Source organism: Mastigoproctus giganteus, chromosome 2 (assembly GCF_048544385.1).
Source record: "Mastigoproctus giganteus isolate SK-2022 chromosome 2, ASM4854438v1, whole genome shotgun sequence".
NCBI classification, from domain to species: domain Eukaryota; kingdom Metazoa; phylum Arthropoda; class Arachnida; order Uropygi; family Thelyphonidae; genus Mastigoproctus; species Mastigoproctus giganteus.
The window spans coordinates 42,000,039-42,022,025 of record NC_143576.1 but is presented as its reverse complement, the minus strand read 5'-3'; the positions used below and the strand labels follow the sequence as shown (position 1 = coordinate 42,022,025).

Sequence of the window (21,987 nt, the reverse complement as noted above, 5' to 3'; positions counted from 1 at the left end):
CCACCTGCTTGCTTCGGGCTCAGAGTATATCTTCCATCCTTGTTTAGCTTACTGAACAAATGTAGAACAAACAATCAAACAAATGATTTTATGAATGTGATTTTAGATATAATGCCTTCCATGTAAATGATTTATAAATAAATAATATTAAACTTATAAATTTAATTTTTTATTCTGGGGTGCATGCTAGTCCTTTTAAATAAAATAAAGTTGCGCGACCAAAAAAGTTTGGAGACCACTGCTTTAATGCAGCCTTGGTTGCGCACTTAGGTACAACTGCCATATAACCTCTTTGCTTTCAAAACATATTTGACGTATCACTTGCATATATATATACTATCCTAGGTCTATATATTACTATATAGGTCTTTACTATCCTTATAGTAGTAGTAGTAGTGGCATGTGATGCAAGAACGCAAGTGTATGAGCTTATGCAGCATCAGCCAAAAAAAAAAAAAAAATCACACCATTCCCTCCAAATGCCTGTCCAGTTCCTCCTTAAATTTATTCAACCTATCAACTTCCACAACGACAGATGGAAGTTTGTTCCAGCAATTAACCACCCGCTGGCTAAAGGCAAATTTCCACACATCTATTCTACATCTGTCCTTTCTTAATTTGAATTTATACCCCCTTAGGTTCGTAATCTGAACAAGTGGAAGGATCCCATCAGAATTCAGCATGCTCAACCCATTCAAGGCCTTATACACCTCAATCAGATCACCGCGCAGGTGCCTAGTCTCCAGCCACTGCAATTTGCAGAACTTATATTTGAATACACTGAATGGAACGTTAACTAGGGCTAGCTCCACTCAATATATCCCATCAATAATTAGCTGAGGCTATCTGTTTCTGTTTGCCATTTACCAGTTTTTCTAGGTTCAGATATACTGAGAATTTACTGCGAATATGCTATCAGTTTAGTTTAATTACATTAATATATATTAAATTTAGCAGAAAACTGGCAGAATAACCACTAATCCGACAGATAGCAGTGAAAATTATTAATAAAAAATAATGGAAGTGAATCAAGAATAATAAAAGTGAGTACCAACTATTAATTAGTGCAATTAATTTATTTATGTAGTGAAAAGGAAAGGAAAGGCTTATGCCAAAATTAAGGTGAAGAGGAATAAGGATATTTGAACCTAGAAAAACTGGTAAATGGCAAACAGAAACATATAGCCTCAGCTAATTATTGATGGGATATATTGAGTGGAGCTAGCCCTAGTTAACGTTCCATTCAGTGTATCCAAATATTAATAATTAGCTACATCATTTTAATTTTACTATTTTATTATAATCTGTGTTTATTTATATATATAAATAAAAGTTGGTGTCAATCCAGCTTTTCCTTATAAGTACACGTAATGCCTAAACATCCAAATCATGCACCAAATTTATAAACAGTACAAACTTTCTCTCTACTAGTTAACTTTTAAAAGAAATTTGTGATGGTTCAACAGGCATCCCCTGCGTAGCACTCTTAATTGTGGCACTCTTAAATCCATTGAAAATATAGTAAGTAATTTTAAATGATGGATGTGACCAGTGTTTGTTTTTCGCTGATTTTTAGGCACCATTTCATTTTTATAGCAAACTAAATGTAGCAACAAAATGTAAAGATTTAAATATAAACTTTAAATACGTAAATTATGCAATGAGACATAAATATTGTATATGTTAAATAAAATGCAAGAAAGTTTACCTTAAAACTATGGAACGTTTATACGTATAGTGTATTTACATGATTTATAATAACAGATTACAATACAGTTGATTTTCAAACCACTCAAAACCTCTATATGTAATTTAAATTTAGCACTTGCCCCGAATCCAGTTTTTTTTTTAGAATAAAAATTTAGTTCCCAAATAAAGATTTAAATATCAAATTTAGTTCAAAAAAAAAAAATTTTTAAAAAGATTTTCCGATAGCATTTCACCTTGTTATTAGCACTAGCTCATTTACTTGATCTCTTTGCGACCAAAAAAAATATCTGGGACCCCTCCAGCATGAAGACATTGAAACAATTGGCACTTAAAGTGCCTACTGCTACCATCTCATAAAATTTGTCCCAGTTGTTAAGAGATTTTTTCCTCCAACAACTGGGGAGAGGGAGACAGAGAGGGAAAGAGATTAAAAAAATAATAATAATAATATATAAATTCTTTTCTAATTCAGCTGTAAATCCCTGGCCATTACTGTTCTGTTTTTTTTAGCCAATATACCAACACTGCAGACCACAGTTATCAACAGGATATGCACTTTTTTTTGTGGATAAGCATATCTCTGTCCACTACTCCTTACCTTAAACAACCATGAATGGATAAGGTTTGAGTAATTCAATACTAATGTACCTATCAGAGACATTGAATTTATGGGGGTCAAATTAATTCAAAATATATTGATGTAGCAACAACAACAAGGAGGCGCATGCCAAATAGGCTTGGTCATCATTTGCAAAATCCCTGAGATGAACCAGCGAATTCCACTTAATGACCAATTTGAATTTTCAACCAACTGTTAAAAATGTTTGGCCAGAAAGTTTACTAGTGTATCAATTTCATTTGACAAAACAAAAATATATGGAAAAATGCAAACGTTAAAATTCGAAAATCAGTAAATACTTTGCATTATTCTTTGGGTGATGTTTTTAGAACCGGAACAGATGGTGATATTTTTTGCGTTTGATCTTTGAAAATTTCAACCCGTTGACGCTAACCGATTGATTGGTTGAGTTGTGTTGGGTTTTACAAGAGCATCGGCAACTGTGGCCAGGGAAGTCGAGAGCTAACACTGGTCCAGCAGAAAGTGCATAACAGGCTACTCTTATCTTTGCATATTTGTTTTTAGATAAAACATATTATTAAGGTATCTGAATGGCCTCTTAAATAATTGCAAGGAGAGGTACTGGACACCCCCAATCTCCCCCCCCCCCCTTTTCCGGCTTGATTGGGCTATAATGTGCTAAAAACTAAGTCATAAAAAATATAGGCTTAAAATGGGGATGGAGATAGGATTAGTATTAAGTATTAAAAGTAGCAAATGATGCAAGAAAGCAAACTTGATACAGCATCAGCGAAAAAAAAATAATAAATTCCTATTTCACCTCATTCCCTCCAATAGTTTGTCTAGTTCTTCCTTGAATTTATTCAAACTACCCACTTCCACAATGATGGATGGAAGCTTGTTCTAGCAATCAACTATTGGCTGAAGGCAAACTTCCACACATCTATTCTACAGCCATTCTTCCTCAATTTGAATTTGTGCTGCCTCATGTGCATAGTCTGAGCAAGAGGAAGAATTCCATCAGCACTGAGTTTGCTCAAGCCACTCAAAGTCTTAAAACATCCCAATCAGATCACCACATATTGTCTCCAGATGCTGTAATTTGCAGAACTGAAGCCTTTCTTGGTAAGAACAACCACCCCTTGTTCTCCACACGAATCTCATTGCCCTTCTCTGTACCCATTCCAGAAGCTCTACATCCTTCCTAAAATGAACCAGACCTGTATACAGTACTCAAGATGTGGCCTCACCATTCCTTTACACAATGGGATAATCACCTCCTCGTCCTTACTAGCAAAAGTCCTGTATACCATTGACAAAACCCTCATGAGTTGTCCTGGCAGCCTGTCTGCACTGCTCAGAGAACTTTGTATAGACTGCACAATTACCACCAGGCCCTTTTCATTTTCTACTATCTTGAGTGTAGTATGACAAAGCTGATACATTACTCTGGAATTACTGCTACCCATATGCAATACGTTGCATTTGTCAATGTTCAACTTCAATTTCTAAGCACATCATAATTTTTTCTAGATCTTGCTTGCAGCAGCCACATACTTTCATTACTGTCATTAACCACCCTGCCAACCTTGGTATCATCTGCAAACTTAGACATTAAGCCAGATATACTGTCATTAATAAATACAGAAAACAATGGGCCCAGCACTGAACCATGTGTAACTCCACTTTACATAAACATTAGTCCACGAAGAGCAGTGTTCACTGATAACTACTCTCTGTCTTCTCCCACTGAACAATCCCTTTATCCATAGCAGATAATAAAAGGATTTCAGTATCCTATGGTAGTAGGTCATAATATATCAGGAGATATTTATATTTTTGTAAAGATAAAAAAAGGACAATAAAGTATAAAAATATACATAAGTATAAAAGGCATATTTTAAATGGTTGTAAACATATTTAACGATTTCTTGGCATTCATATATATATAAACAATATATAATGAACTCTCTTTAACAAACTTCCATTTAATAACGAATTTTTCTATGTAGCGAACTTTTTTTGATTTCCCCTTGGTCATTACATTGAAAATAGTTTCCGTATAACGAACTGATTTCAAGAGACCTGGGTACGCACTGTTCTGCACTGCTCAGAGAACTTTGTATAGACTGCACAATTACCACCAGGCCCTTTTCATCAGCTTTATTGCCTTTAGGCAATAAAGCTGATGCCGTAGAAAGCATGAATTAAGAGCTAAAAGGATTAAGAATTAATTCCTTTAGCTTTTAACAATCTGGCTATTCTACAGTAGAGCATTAACCCTAATTCTTGATTTTTTAATATTTTATTTATTCGTTTTTAATGGTTTGTATGGATTTCTAAGAAACATTATGAGGTTTCATTTTTATGGATGATTTTTTTGAAGAAATAGTGGACAGTCAAATTAAAGTATTTTATATGGCTTGATTTTCTTTCTGTACACATTTATGCTCATCGTCATTCTAAATCTTGTTGCAGTGCCATCATTACTGTCGTTAACCACCCTGCCAATCTCTGCAAACTTAGACATTAAGCCTGATATACCTTCATCAGTATCATTAATAAATATTGAAAACAATGATAGCCCTAGCACTGAACCCTGGGGAAGTCCACTGATAAGCATTAGTCCACAAAGAGCAGTGCCTATTGATAACCACTCTCTGTCTTCTTCCACTTAACCATCCCTTTATCCATAGCAGTAACTTGCCCTTAATGCCACATTGCTCCAATTTATACAGCAGTCTTTTATGTGCAACAGTATTAAAAGCCTTTCTGAAATCCAAGTGTACAATATATAAAAATTATTTTTTGCATCCAGTTCCTTGGCCACTAACCTATCAGATTGGCTGCCTCTCAACAAATCCATGCTGTGACTAGTATAATTGTATTCCTGTGAAAATTTCTGATAGAACACTTAATAAAACTCTATAGTTTTGCATTTTTGAAACTTATCATTCAGTTTAATTACAACTGTATAATATTTATTAATTTCCTCTAGTGAAAGAAATTACTGTCTCCTCTCATTCCATGAGAGGAGACAGTCATTTGGCAAAACAGGAGGCTGTTGACAGTACAGCCAAATATGGTCTGATAATGCGTTCCCAAAATGTTACTTAACTGTATAGCACATTTAATCAATAAAGCTAAATAACTTTTACCTATATGGTTATTTATAGAGAAAAATTTCATTAATTTGTTATAACAATTTTAATTTAATACAAAAATTTCATTAATTTGTTATTAACAATTTTAATTTAATTACCTCCTTATTTCTTCACTCTTTGCTAATATAACAATATCTTATGCAAAATTATTTGTACTACTATATAGAATGGTATGTTATTTCTCAAATGTTCTCACTCAAAGACCTAAAGATGTAGAATCTTGAAACTGCCAATGTTTTACATGTAGATTGATGTGGTTTGATTTGATTTTTTGTGGTGCAAAAACAACAAGGTTATAATGTGCTGTGAAAATGTTAACATTCATAAAACATTTACTCCAAGATTTGCCAAACACCAAGGCAAACCCTTCCACCTTTTCCCTTGAGAACTGGGTAAAGTCTGATACTTCATCATCTGTCTACCTGCAGCTCTGTTCAGCAAACACAGAGCTGAACATTTTGTAAGTTTGGTAACCTTTAAAAAGGTTACCTTGTCAAAAGTTTATATATGTATATACAGGTAGTTCTTGACTTTACGAGTTAATTCATTCCTAGTGCACACTCGTAAAGCGGGAATTTATTTCCCATAGACATAAGGTTGAAAATAGGGGTTACGTTCTCAACAATGAAATTAGTTAGCTAATTAGTTTATGTTCAAACAATGATTGATTTATTGAAAGAAATTAAAACGTAACCTGTAAAATCAAGCAAATTATAATAATAGAGAAATTATTTAAGACTTACAAATGTTAAAGAATGTTTATTGCACATTTGTTGCACAAGGACTCGTCTTCTTCAGAAATGCTTCAAGAGGCATTTATTTTGAAGATAATCTTCTCTTTTAATTATAAATTTCACGACTGCATGCATAAGCATTTTTTTAACACCACACACAAATTGAAACTAACACGATTCGCATGGAGTAACAAGTTTACAAAGCTTAAAATAAAAGGAATGAAGAGAAGATTCTGAAAATTTATTTATGTTTTTTATACGATTGAAGATTTCAGTAAAGGGGAAACACATTTCACCATAATAAAGTAAAAAACCACACAATTCCAGCTATCGGTATTTTTGCAAATGCAAGAAGATTGAGTTTACTTCCCGTTTATAATTGCTTGCAGTAACAGAAAAGCCCAATAAACCGGAAAGTGTAAATTTTTTTTATTGTTTTATGGTCGCGACCTCCAGAAATGGAGGTCACGACCATAAAACTTATATCACAAAGGCATTTAAAATTGATTCTTATAACGGAACATGTGATAACGATGGAAGTGTAGTGCATTCAATGATTCCAATTGGTAACTAATACAATTTACAAACCATACTCACGACCTTTTATATGCCTTATGGTCACGCTCGTGACCTAAAAATGACATTTTAGAGAGATAAATAGCTTAGTTATACAGCGAAAATTTCAACTTCCGAGATCTTGAAACGAACTACCAAAAAACAATGTGTTATTGGGTTCACATTATGATATTTTCACAATACAGTGGTGTCTCTGGAACTGATTAATATCATAAAGCAGGGTACACTGTATTGTATAGCTACGCACATGGTTTGGAATGCGGTATTTATGAATGTTTAACATTCATTTTTTGCAATTAATCTTCATATTTTCGATTTTGTTGATACTTGGGAGAAAAAAACTCGTAAACCCGGGAACTCGTAAAGCGAAAACTCACAAAGTGAGAACTGCCTGTATATATAGACATAACACTAGATAAAATTCAGTATAAAGGTAAAAAAAATTTATGAGTGTGTATATATTAATCGTCTTTAAAAATTTAAAAACTGCTGACACATTGTCATTGTCACTTAAAATCTGACTGAGTGTATGTAGCTCAGTCAAATGAGTAAAAGCGATAAAACAAGCATTTTTAAAACTGGTACAATCGGATAAAATGGTGTCTCACTGCTTGCACATAGGAAGATCCATCAGCCCTCAGCAAAAAGGAGTGTGTCAGATGACTGTGTTCTATGCGGATCCAAGCAAGAACAACTTCCTCTTTGCGATCCCTATGTAAACTCGACTGCCAAAGTTGGATCACGGGCTTAATCCAATATATAGTTTGTTTGTAACCAGGCAATTCCACAATTCTTGCCACTGAGAATGTAAGTTAATATGGATTACTTGCCTGTAGTCTGTATAGGGGACTAACAGGTCAAGATTATTCTGAGATGCCGGTTTTGGCTGCAGTGTCAGCCAAATTGTTTCCTCTAATCCCAATGTGACTGGGGATCCAGCAGAAGCAGATATCAAATCCACCTCCATTGAGGGTGTATATTATCTGCTGAATTCAGAGTAGGGTTGGATGATTAGTGTGTGACATCGCTGATAAAGCCTGCACTCATTGAATCAGCATATATAATACACCGTTAGTATTGGTGATTTCTTATGTGATCTAGAGCTAACTCTATAGCATGCAGGTCTGCAGTATATATGCTGCAGTCAAGGAGTATATATTATTGCTGCTCCAATATAGTATTAGCTGAAAAAACAGCAGCAGATCCCACATATGATTCTGACTTTAAGTCATCTGTGTAAAATGGCAAGAAGTCAGAATGGTCTACATGGTGTTGTGAATAGAGCTGAAGGTAGACAGAAGATGGGGTATTAGACTTTGTTACATGCTTGAGCAAGAAGTCACATCTTTTTAATGCATGCATGTGGTATAACAGTATATATTATACCATTTGAAACTATAAACAATTCAGTTTTTTTCTCCCCACAAAACAAGCACTGAAACACTAGAAACTGTTAGCAGTAATCTGTTGACAATGTGAAATATGTTTGCAGCTTGATTTTTCACCCCATCTCCTTTCTATCCCACCATTAAAGTGAACTAACATAAAATTTGCCCTTTGTCCCACTGCTGAATATTTGTTCCTTACATTTTTTTGATATTTTTAAATCTCAACATAATACTGTAATGTTAAGAACAAACCAAACTTAAGCAATTGCTTGTATTTATTCCACTTAAAAATTATTCACACGTACATGTAATAAGACCTTAACAAATGCTTTGCTAACCTCAAAAGATATTTCATCACTTGCTTGCGCTGTGTAGCGTTTGATAACATATGCAGCAGCCACAGCAGGGGTGTTAATAGCAGCTTCATCTGTCACGATCAGTCGGTTTCCACGGTTATCAAGCTGTAACAAAAAGAACCATACATGATAACTTAGAATGGCATCTTATTAAATTTTATTCCCAAATACAAAAATTAAAGGCAAAAATTTCTTCTATTAATGTAAATTTTTCCATAATTTTATTTACTTCTTCAAACAGTCTGGTGAGTATGGGCTAGGCACACCCAGGGTTCTGAGCTGGATATCATCATTCTTCTCTTTCTTGGTGATTCCCATTCTACTTCTCTCTCTCTCTCTCTCTCTCTCTCTCTCTCTCTCTCTCTCTCTCTCTCTCTCTCTCTCTCTCTCTCTCTCTCTCTCTCTCTCTCTCTCTCTCTCTCAGGGTAACTGAGAAATATTTTTTTTTTGGCTGGTGCAGAATAAGCCTCAGGCTTCCTTACACCATATAGCTAATAATAATAATAAATCAAAGGTTAGCTTTTCTCTCTGAAATTAGCTTACATGGGTTGATGAGATTCATAAAGTTGAATCTGTTATAATGAAATTCAAACCAAAGCATATTTGATGATATAATGAATTTATAAGGAAAATTTGCATTAATTTTGTCTTATGATGTATAAAGTGCAATATAGAATTTATGACAAATCACATGACAAACCCACATATGCAAAAGTGCATCTGTAAATGAATTACTTTACATATATGTATTCAAATTATATTGAAGCAGGGCTCTCCTATTATACAATCCACCAGTGGTGGATATAGCAAATCCAGGGGTGCGAGGCAAGAAAGATAAAATGGGACCCCTCTTTGGGAGAAAATTATATTTAAGAAATTTTAAGCTACTTCAAGTTCTAGAATTTTAGCAATGCTAACTACAGTAGTGATTAGTAAAAGTCTAATACTCTGGCATCTGATTTATCTAGGAATACAATTTTTTTTTCTGCCACCTCCTTGAATTTGGAGATTTCACCGCATAATAATAACGACTCATTACATTTGACTCTCATTGGGTAGCATAAAACATGAGTTGTTACTTCATTTAAAATTGATTCAGGGCCACTTGCAGTTGCTAAATCACCATGTCTTTTGAAGATTTACTATTGAAAATCTTTTTTACACATGCAATGATTCAATGTAGAATCTATACAGTTTTCTGAAATCCTATATATCTGACACTATCCAATCTGCATTTCCATCACATTTCAGAAAGAAATTTCATAGATATTATTATCATTAGCCAAATGGTGCAAGAAAGCCTGAGGCTTTTGCTGCACCAGACAAAAAAAAAAAAAAAAAAAAATTCTAACTTACCCTAAGAGAGAGAAGTAGAAGGAAATCACCAAGGAAGAGAAGAATGATGATATCCAGCTCAGGACCCTGGGTGTGTCGAGCCCATACTCACCAGATGTGAGCCCATTTGGTTCAAACTCACCCACTTCTTCAAAGGCCTGAAAAAAAGAACTGCATATTCTTTGTATTAAGCTAAAATATTGTTTGTTACTATGAATGATTTGGCAAGATCACCCAACAGATTCCAACTGTGACAACCACATGGCATAAAAAAAGCTCTTCGATTGAGGGCTGATATGTGCATTTGCACATCTGAATTTACTTCAGCCATGTTTGCTCCCTTGTTGTAACCCTGTCTATAACAATCATTTATACTGAGACCTATATTTTTTTATTTCTCTTAACCCAGTGGTACTGGCAAGATATCTGATTGGTGTTCCTCGAAAATAATGTTCCTGCATTAACCATTAATCAATGATTACAAATCTGCAATTTTTTTCTGTCATCGTAAAATTCCAGTAAAAGGGATACTGTTACAGTATCTCTTTTACTACAAGGGTATCTAAAGTGATTTTTTTACAGTTTTCTTATGGAAACCGCATACAACAACCTGTCAAGTGCCCCACTGCCATCTTTGCAACTATTTGGCGTTTCCTTACAGTGTGGATGGTATCTCTCTCACTAGTTCAATAAATATTCACAATCTTACCCTAGTTGTTTTTGAAATATTTATTATTGTTTTCAACATTGTAGTTTTAAATTTTGTGTTGCGAAGGGTACCAAATTTTAAATAAATTTTGAAAAAAAAAAAAAATCTGAAAATAGAACTAATAATATTGAATATACAGTGTGCAGTCACATTATTATGACCACCTACCTAGTATCCAGAATATGCGCCTTTCGCAGCATGCACCACAGCCAGCCGCCATGGGAGAGACTCAATAAGTCCGCGGAAGGTTGCTACAGGTATCTGTGACCGTGCACACTGCAGTGCACCCAAGAGTTCCTGTGCATTCCTTGGGGAGGATCCATCCATCTGATGTGTCGATCAAGGTGGTCCCACAGATTTTTAATTGGTCCGGCGAATTCGAAGGCCAAGGGAGTAAGTAACCTGGTCTTCATCGTGCTCCTCAAACCACTCATGGACAATTCTGGCACCATGGCATGGCACATTGTCTTGCTGACAGATTCCATCACCCCAGGGGAACACAGACAACATGTACGGGTGTACTTGATTGGCGACGATCGATAGGTAACGATTTGCATTCGGGGTACTCTCCAGAGGTATCAGCGGACCCAAGCCATGCAAACATTCCCCAGATCATAACGCCACCTCCACCAGCCTGCCTTCTGCCAACAATCATGTCCGAGCGTCTGTTCTCGGAGGTTGCATGTCTAATATGCCAGCGTCCATCCACTCGGTGGAGCAGAAACCATGACTCATCAGAGAAGACCACCTTTTGTCCCTCAGCCGGGGTCCAGTGTCGGTATTGCTATGCAAACAGACAGTGTTGTTTGCAATGAATGGCTGTCAGCGTGGGTGCTCTCACCAAGCGTCCTCTCCGGAGCCCAATATGCAACAGGGTTCACTGCACTATCATGTTGGAAACCTTTCTGGTGGCCCCACGGTTCACTTGAATGGCCAGTTGAGCAACAGTAGCATGCCGATCGGGCCTGACCAACCATTTCAGCCGACATTCACCTCTGAGATCAATGGTGCATGGGGCTCCACAATTGGTATGTCAGGTAATCAAAACTGTCCCATTCGTCCAGTCTTGATATACTTTCACCACTGCAGCATGTAAGCAGTACATGATGAGAGCCTTGTCAATCAATTCGACCCTGGAAGGAATGCAAGGCTCAAGGGATAGAATTTTTTTCAGCGTGGTCTGTGCTTGTTAACAGGAGAGACAGCTTCTACAGGGATGGGATACACTTAAATAGAAAGGCTGCAAGAATATTTGCTGATGCTATCGGGGCAGTGTTTGGTGGGTCGGAAAACTGCTAGCTTGGTGGGGATTCACAGACTAAAAGGTTAAAAGTAGCCGCAGGCAGAGGTCAAGGTGATTCTTGCACTACTTCTATTAGAATAGGCAGCAGCCTGGAGCAAGGGGTGCTGGGGGGGGGGGGGTTCAGGGACTGATGGCAGACATTGTGAAACAGGTAGGTATATGAGATGTGTTAGGGTAACTAAGAATAAGAATAGGTGCATGTATACCAATGCTAGAAATATAGTAAATAAATTTAATGAATTTGAAGTGTTGGTCAAGACATCAAAGGTGGATATTGTTGGGATATCAGAGATGTGGTGTCACACAGATATTAGGAATGCAGAATTGGAATTTGGGGAGTACAATGTGTGCAGAAAGGATAGGAAGGGAGGAGAGATTATGCTGTTAATTAAGAAAAACTTAAAATCAAAAGAAGTGCATCCAGTTGATATAGATGGACAGCGCACTGTGAGTCAGTTCGGTGTGACATAAGCACTGCGAAAGCAAAAATAAGAGTAGGAATGTGTTATAGGCCTCATGACTCGAATGAGTACAATAAACAATTATATAGAGAAAAAGAGTGGGCCAGTAAATCAGAATGTCTTATAATGGGGGATTTTAACTTCCCAGATATTGTCTGGAACTTGTGAGTTGGTCACTCGCACACTAGTAAGACTTCTGTGGATTTACTGCATTGATTGTTTTCTGCAGCAGCATGTTTGAGAGGCAACCAGGGAGGGCAATACTCTTGACCTGGTTATCAGCAGTGATCATTCATGTATTAAGAATTTGCAGGTAAAGGAACCACTAGGTGGCAGTGGTCACAGTAAATTGATGTAGGATTTACTTAAAGATATAATTACCATCAGGGGTAAAGGAAAGGGTTTTTGCTTCCGTAAAGGTGACTACAGTGGTCTCAGACAATTTTTTAAATTCTGTACAGAGGGATCAACTGATGATGTTACCAACAGCAAATTCTAAGTGGGAAGCATTCAAGGAATTAATCGTGGAAGCTACTAAAAGTTTCATTGCTATTAAGAAATATTGTTCAAGGTTTAGGCCTAAATGGTTGTCAAATGAACTAATGAGACTCGTGGCAGAGATGAAAAATGCATGGGATGCATATAAATTATCAGTGACACACAAGCCTATGGCAGATATAATCTAGTCTGTAATCAAGTCATAAAGGAGGTTAGGCAGATTACAAGAAATCTTTGGCAAAGGAGGTTAAGAAAAACAGCAAGGATTTTTTTACTTATATAAACTCTAAAAGGAAGAGGATGAATCTGATTGGTCCCGCTTGATATCGACGGTTCTTCAACTGTTGATGATCTTGCTCAGATAGGAAAACTGACTGAGTATTTTGCATCTACATTCACAAATGAGGAGTTATTAAGGATTTAAAATGACAGAAGGTTATCAAATTGTAGCAGGGTGCTTATTGATGTAATAACTGAGAGAAAAGTGGAGGAGAAATTGTTGAAGTTAAACATAAGAAAGGCACCTGGGGTGGTGGGATCTATCCAGTTATATTAAAGGAGGCAGCAAAGGAAGTAAGCAAAACCTTAGCCATAATTATGAGAGCATCCTTAGACTAAGGGGAGGTCCCCACGGACTGGAGATGTGCAAATGTATCCCCAATTCACAAAGGGGACGATCGAAGAGTGACACGAGTAATTACAGACCAGTTAGTTTAACTTCTGTTCCAGATAAAATAATGGAGTCACTGGTTAAAGATGCATTGCAGGATTATCTAGACAAGACTGCAGCAACAATTCAGACACAGCATGAGTTTGTTAAGGGAAAGTCTTGTCTGAAAAATTTGATTGGATATTATGATGTGGTTACAAAGGAACTGGATGCAAAAAATAATTTTGATATCATATACTTGGATTTCAGGAAAGCTTATGATACTGTTGTGCATGCAAGACTACTGTACAAATTGGACCAGAATGGTATTAAGGGTAAGTTGCTACAATGGATAAAAGGATTGTTGAGTGGGAGAAGACAGAGGGTGGTAATCAATGGGTGCTACTCTTCATGGACTAATGTTATTAGTGGAGTCCCACAGGGTTCAGTGTTGGGTCCACTGTTGTTTTGTATATTTGTCAATGATATTGATAAATATACAAAATAACAGGCTTAGTGTCAAAGTTTGCAAATGATACAAAGGTTGGCAGGGTTGTTAATGACAGTAATGGCAGTGTGCTACTGCAAGAGGTTCTAGAAAATTTGGGAAGATGGGCTGAGAAGTGGCAACTGACGTTTAACATTGACAAATGCAAAGTACTGCATATGGGTAGAAGTAACCCCAGAGGAATGTATGAACTGTGTGGTACTACATTTAAGGTGGTAGAAAATGAAAAAGGCCTGGGAGTAATTGTGCAGTCAGATATGAAGTTTTCTGAGCAATGACAGGCTGCCAAGGCAGGTCATGGGGTTTTGTCAATGATATACAGAAATTTTGCTAGCAGGGAAAAAGAAGTGATTGTCCTTCTGTATAAGGCAATGGTCAGGCCATGCCTTGAGTACTGTGTACAGGCCTGGCATCCTCATTTTATGAAGGATGTTGATTAGCTTGAGTGTGTATAGAGAAGGGCAACAAGATTGGTGAGGGGAATGAAGGGATCTTCTTACCAAGAGAGCTTAAGTTCTGCAAATTGCAGCGACTGGAGACTAGGCACCTGCGAGGTGATCTGATTGAGGTGTATAAGGCCTTGAATGGGTTGAGCACACTGAATTCTGATGGGATTCTTCCACTTGCTCAAATTATGAACCTAAGGGGGCATAAATTCAAATTGAGGAAAGACAGTTGTAGAATAGATGTGCAGAAATTTGCCTTTAACCAATGGGTGGTTAATTGCTGGAACAAACTTCCATCTGTCTTTGTGGAAGTTGATAGGTTAAATAAATTTAAGGAGGAACTGAACAAACATCTAGAGGGAATGGTTGTGTGATTTTTTTTTTTTTTTGGCTGATGCTGCATAAGCTCATACACTTGCTTTCTTGCATCATATGCCACTATTACTACTATATCATCTGCTAACATAACACAGAATTAAGCTGATATGCCTTCATCAATATCACCCACAAGTGCCAGTCAATATCTGGAAAGTTAAAATTTCCCATTATAAAATATTCTGATTTAATGACCCACTATTTCTCTGTGCAGTTATTTGTTGTACTCATTAAGTCATTAGGCCTAAAATACACTCCTACTCTCATTTTTGCTTTTCCAGTGCTTATGTCACACCAAACTGAGTCAAGTGGACTCAGTTTGGTGTGATTGCACTGGCCACCCATGTCAACTGGATGCACTACCTAAGACTTAATATGCTCCTTAACTAAAAGTATACCCCACTCCTATGCTGTCTGTCCTTTCTGTACATATTGTACTCCCGATATTCAAATTCTGCATCCATTATATCTGAGTGACACCACTGATATCCCCACAATATCTGCATTTGATAACACGTTCAACTGACAAAGCTCTCATCATATACTCCTCATCGTATCTGGTTAGAATTGCAGACACTTTCAAATATAAGCCTAATTCGCAACTTTTTCTCAACACTGCCCTGTACTTGTTAAGGTGATATCTGCTCTACAACATCTTCAACTTTTGTCCTTGGCAGACATACCCTGGTCCTATTTCACCTATCCTTTTTGCACAGTATATTTCCCGTTTCTATGACAATAGAGTCAACAACAATAAACAGATAAATGAAAAAGGGCCTGTGGTACTGGATTACATGACTAAAAGAAAATAACAATACAGTATGCATCCAGTGACAAATTTTAATTACTGAAAATGGAGCTTTCAGGGTAAACGGACCCTTTCTTAAGCATCCATATTCTGCTAGAATCTGTATACATTATAATGCTGAAGAAAGGGTCTGTTTACCCTGAAAGCTCCATTTTTAGTCATTAAAATTTGTCACTTGATGTATACTGTATTGTTATTTTCTTTTAACAATAAACAGCTCCTGTGAGACCAGTGCATTCTGCCTTGGGGGCTGCCACTGTGTTGCCTGATGTGCAAGTGTAAGCTCTGGCACTGAGGTGGGCAGCTGACAGCTTGATGGATCACCAAATTTAATTCCTTCGAGGCCATCCCCACCTGTTGTTCAAGCTCTCATAAATGCCCATCAGAACCTGAGTTCCCACCTAATATCCTCTCATACACACACACACACATATATATATATATCCCTTGACTGCATTATGTTCCATTCCAGAGAGAGATAGATCCACAAACATCAAACAAGTAGCACATTTTGTGAGGTCATCATTTACAGGGCAGCTGCTCCTCCTGAACCACAACACTCCTGATACTTTGAGCCCTTCACTTTGCTGCTCTAGTCTGATGCATGATTTCTGTTAAAATTACAGTGTACTGAGCATTACAGCTCTGGTTCATACTATCACTGTTAAAATTCAATATAATTGAGAATGCCACACTAAACTAATATACTTAAATGCAACAATACTACTCTATTCACCAATCATGCAGCAATAATATGTATTATATGTATTACACTATCGTATTATATGTAATATATATAATGTATTACACTATCTAGTTTGTATTATATTATGCTATACCATTAAAATTGTAAAGTAGTTATAAGTTAATTATAACAGATAATAAAATTATCTAATTAATGCCAACTTATGTGTTTCAAACTTTCGAGGTACCTATTTATCACAATTAAAACACTAGAATTCTCCTACCATGCACTACAGTATAAGTTACAAGATACAATATTTGCACCAATTCACCGATACAAAGGTTTTGCATATAGTAAGTCAAAACTTACAAAATCTCTAATTAAATTTAAAAATAATTATCATAGTTAATTATTACAATACAATATAATTATTAATTATAAAACTCCTAGACATAAATTCAAACAGTAGCATAATCCTGAATCATAAATCATCCCACTTTTGAAATACTGAAGTTTAACAGATACTGTACTACACACACACACTAGATTATTGAAGCTAATAGATTTTAAAATGTTTTGGAAAGCTTAAGATCAAGGTGCCACTTTATTTTAATCACATTAATTAAAATGTGCAATACAGTCGTGGATTTTGGAACCCACTGATAAGTGCAAATATACATGGAAAATTATTCATGCACTAATAAACCCACTGTAAAATAATTTCTCTAAAAACAAATGGGAATGTGAATGCTCAGAAACCCTGAAGAAAATAGTGCATAACAAAAGACAATGTTAAAATGTTTTGCTATGCTCCAAGTTGATCATGCACTATAGCCATAGATGCCAATGTTCCAAAAAAATCTGCAAAGAAAGAAACAAACAAAAAACAAGCTCTAAGCTGAACTAATTACATTCAGGCAATCATTTTCAAGTACTGGCTATCAGGATCATGAGACAACTAATAATTAAAGCAACAAACAGTTCATGTTGTAGGAGGCAGAGAGGAACTTTCATACAAGTGTTCAAAACACCAGTAATCTGAAATCAGATATAAGCATTTAACATTTATGGAGAGATTTAAACAGAGTCTCAATATAAGTGTATTTCGTAATATTTCTGTATAGAAATATAATATTTCTATTAGTAATATTTGGTAATATTACTAATGATTTAGTAAAGTTATCTTGGGAATCCATTATGCTAGTGTTCAGAACACAAAATTGTTGCCTAATGCAATTGCATGGTGTGCTAACTCAGACACAGCTGGAAGGCTTGAAATAATAAGTTTGTGACACTTCAGTATTTTTTTAAATATGCATTTGGTTGAGCCTTGATAAGAGGAACCCCTCCTTCCTAACATGTTTTACATTTACAAAATTTTTCAGAAGAGCCAAAATTCAAAGCTCTACCATTTTCTAAAATCTTAAACTCTTCTGCATCACATATGTGATGCAGAAGAGTTTAAGAAGAATTTAATTTTATTGCACCACATACAGCGCAATAAAATAATAATTAGGGAGTCAACAATATGCCACTGGAAGCATGAATTGACTTCATTAAAAAAAAAAAAAAAAACTGCTACTGAGACTGCTATCAATTCCTTAAATTAAAACAGAAAGTCATGCAAAACAGTAGCCAGAATCATCAGTGTTAATGGGGTTTTAGCTGAATAGAATTGCACAAAATAATTGTCATTTATATGTTACCTTCCGTAGAGACTATTAATTACAACACCTACATGATATACATTTCTCGGCAGAAAAAAGTGCGAACTAAAACACTGTGTTCAAAAATAACACCAATGTAATGTAGTTCTCAATGCTTATTTAAATGGTTGAAATAATAAACTATTACTCAAAGCTCATAGCCTGCAGTATATCAGTTGTAAACATATTTGGGTACGCATTAGTTTAGGTTTTTGATTTTGTCTTCAAATTAAATTTATTTGAATGAATTGCAAACTATAAATGGAAAGTCGGGTACAGACACTGCTTTTGTTCTTGGTTTTGTTTTTTATTTTACACATAATTATACTGTTACATGATGATACCTTCCAGGCCTTATTCCAGCTCTGATTTTAAGCATTTCTGTTGCCCACACATTCAATGCTTTAAGCAAACTGACACAAAACACTACATTATAATATGGTAACTGACATTACTTCATTAGCATTAGCATTAGTAGAGGAATATGATGCAAGAAAGCAAGCTTATGCAGCATCAGCCAAACAAAAAAAAAAAAAAAAAAAGAGGAAGAAAACACCTCCCATTTCATCCCTCCATTCATTCCAAATGCCTGTCCAGCTCAGCCTTAAATTTATTTAGGCTATTAGCTTCCACCAGTCAACTACCCGCTGGCTAAAGGCAAATTTCTGCACTCTATTCTACAACTGTCTTCCCTCAATTTGAAACTGTGCCCCCCTCAGGTTCTTAGTCTGAGCAAGACGAAAGATCCCATCAGCATTCAGCTTGCTCAATCCATTCAAGGCCTTATACACCTCAATCAGATCACCTTGCAGGTGCCTACTCTCCAAGCACTGCAATTTGCAGAACTTAAACTTTTTTGGTAAGAGCACCCCTTTGTTCCCCTCACCAATCTTGTTGCCCTTCTTTGTACTCGTTCTAGCAACTCTACATCCTTCCTAAAATGAGGCCTCCAGACCTGTACACAGTACTCTAGGTGTGGCCTGACCATTGCCTTGTATAATGGGATTATCACCTCCCTGTCCCTGCTAGCAAAATTCCTATATATCAATGACAAGACTCCATGACCTGCCCTGGCAGCCCATCTACACTGTTCAGCAAACTTCATATTTGACTGCGCAATTACCTCCGGGTCTTTTTCACTTTCCACTTCCCTGAGTGTAGTACCACCTAGTTGGTATGTTTCTCTTTGGTTATTGCTACCCATATGCAGTACTTTGCATTTGTCAATGTTAAACTCCAGCTGCCACTTCTCGGCCCATTTTCCCAACTTATCCAGTTGGTGTAGCATACTGTCATTACTGCCGTTAACAACCCTGCCAAACTTTGTATCATCTGCAAACTTGGACATTAAACCTGATATACCTTCATCAATATCATTGATAAATATACAAAACAACAATGTGCCCAACACCGAACACTGGGGAACTCCACTAATAACATTTGTCCACGAAAAGCAGTGTCCATTGATTACCACTCTCTGTCATCTCCCACTCAACCATCCCTTTATCCATTGTAGCAATTTAACCTTAATGCCAATTTGTACAGCAGTCTTCCATGTGCAACAGTATCAAAAGCTTTCCTGAAATCCAAGTATATGATATCAAAATTATTTTTGGCATTCAGTTCCTTTGTGACCACACCATAGTAAGCAATCAAATTGGTCAGACAAGAACTCCCTTTGACAAACCTATGCTGTGTCTTAACTATTACTGCAGTCTTGTCTAAATGATCCTGCAATGCTTCTTTTAACCAGTGATTCCATTATTTTCCCCGGATCACATCTCATCAAAGAAAGGAACTGATTGAATTATTAAGCACCTATTCATAATTACACCCATGTTATTGTCAAATAAATTTAGCAAAATGGCTGCACAAAAATTATTCAACTACCACAATACAACTACTTAACCAAATGGAAACATTATGAAATTCCACTGAATCCCATCATCAGGCCTACATGGTAGAGGGGGACAATAGCAACAAAGCTAATGAAGGTATGGGAGAGCTAATATAATGATCAAAATAGCAATTCATTAAATGAATTTTATTTTTATTTTCAATAAAGGTAATTTATTATTAAATACATTAAATCTGGCCACTAAAGCAGGCTATTGCTTTCAATCTGCATGCTTCACTGGTGCAACATAAAAACAGTTGTCAGAAACTCTGGTACAAATAAGTGTCCCAGCCTACACCACAGCCAAAGGGGAAGATCTCATGCACAGTATATAATATATATATCTATAATACATTGCCTGTTATCTGTTAAAACCAGTACCTTGTAATACTGCAGGCACAGAATGTTTCTTAATATACTGATCACATTCTAAAACTTTATAATTAAGATGAATGTTATTCTGCTGTCTTTTAGTAGTAAAAAACCTCAAATCCATTGAAAATAGACAAGGACAATATGCATTTATGTCAGTCAAATAACAACCGAGTTTATTATGGTCTTTCATAAGTATTATAATCCTATCAGCATCTATATCTAAGCAGATGCTGATAAGGTTACTGTTAATGGTACTGTATGTTCACCAAAATATTAAATGGGCTTACTGCAGCATTTAGCTAATGCAGTCATCCCATTTGATATCTTCCTGTGAGAATGATTTACATAAACAAAATATCAAACAATATAAAATTTAAGCACTAAAAAACTGATAATTAGCATGAAATTGAAACTTACTAAGTAACAATAAAAATAAAGAGATGTAAACTTTATTATTAAATCCATAATGAAGCACTATTACATTACATGGAAAAATTTAACAATTAAAGGGAAGCAAACATTTTTATTCATTCTATTACAATGCTATTTGTTTCTATTACTTTACATGAAATAAAATTCAGACTATGCATTAATAATTTTAAGATGCTCTATATAAAAAAATCATATAAACATTAAAGTTAACACTTAACCACAAGTTCTGAAAACAATGGTATATAATGACAGTTGCTACAATTTTTGATATGTTTGATATGCTATAGTATCATTAGGTTAAAATGCAACAAAACTGAAAAAATACCATCTTAGAAATAATGCATAAAATCTAAAATTGAATACTTTACTTTTTGAATATTTTACTTTAAATACTTTACTTTTTATACTTTACTTATTGAAAATTGAATACTAAATTGAATACCTCAAGCCAATTGAGCACAGGCCCACAATTGATAAGACTACCAGCCAATTGAGAAAATCGTTCTAAATATTCTGTCAGCATTGCACGAACAATCTCCTGTGGGGGGAAAAAAACTCAGTACAACTATGAAACAAAATCTATTCCACAATGTTGATTGCAAAACTTAGCCATATAAATTTAATAATAAATAAAATTATACTACAATATACTCAGAAATCCAGAATAATGTACATTATAAAGCACTAGTTCTTCAAGCAGTTTCCATCAAAATTAATGGACCACAGCTTGACTATGCATTCAAAGACAATTTCACAGTGCAAGTAGGCCTAACAGTATAATTATAAACTGAATTAACTTTTATATTTTGAAAATAAGCTATCTCACATTAATAATTAATGCATGCAATTAAGACAGCAATAACTGATACACATTACCAGCAGTGGGCTATCAATCAATAATAAGATCTGAAAATCCTCAAACATCTAATAACAGACTCATGCAAGTCTATTATTAGATGTTTGAACAATATAACCCAATGATACTATAATAATAAAAACTCAGAGGCATTCTGTAGCAGAAAGAGTAAATAATTATTTTTTAATGCTCCCAGTTACTGTGCCATATCAAATAACAACAGTTATCAACCAATAATAAGATAAACAGGGTAAATATAAGGGGGGAAAAAGGCCAAATGGAAGAAGAAAGTGAAAAAGTTTTACCTGTAACAAAAACTGTTTTATGTTCTAAGTTGCTGCAAAAATTACATCAGAATACCTCATTGCTACTAATATAGAAAGCAATGATCTCATGCTGTGCTTTTCTTACAAAGGTTAGTAGTGTGTAAACCTTG

At 35.6% G+C, this 21,987-nt stretch overlaps 1 protein-coding gene across 8 annotated transcripts in view; it reads right to left on the bottom strand.

Annotated features, from left to right (window-relative positions):
- The window catches only part of CdGAPr (GTPase-activating protein CdGAPr), a 514,430-nt gene that overhangs the window by 163,008 nt on the left and 329,435 nt on the right, over positions 1-21,987 (bottom strand). For all 8 annotated transcript variants that reach the window (XM_090388748.1, XM_090388756.1, XM_090388774.1 and 5 more), the window contains 2 exons: positions 21,138-21,233; positions 8,491-8,613 (listed from right to left, as the gene is read on the bottom strand). In XM_090388748.1, the coding sequence (XP_090244874.1) occupies positions 8,491-8,613; positions 21,138-21,233 (219 nt within the window). The remainder of the gene's footprint in view (positions 1-8,490; positions 8,614-21,137; positions 21,234-21,987) is intronic.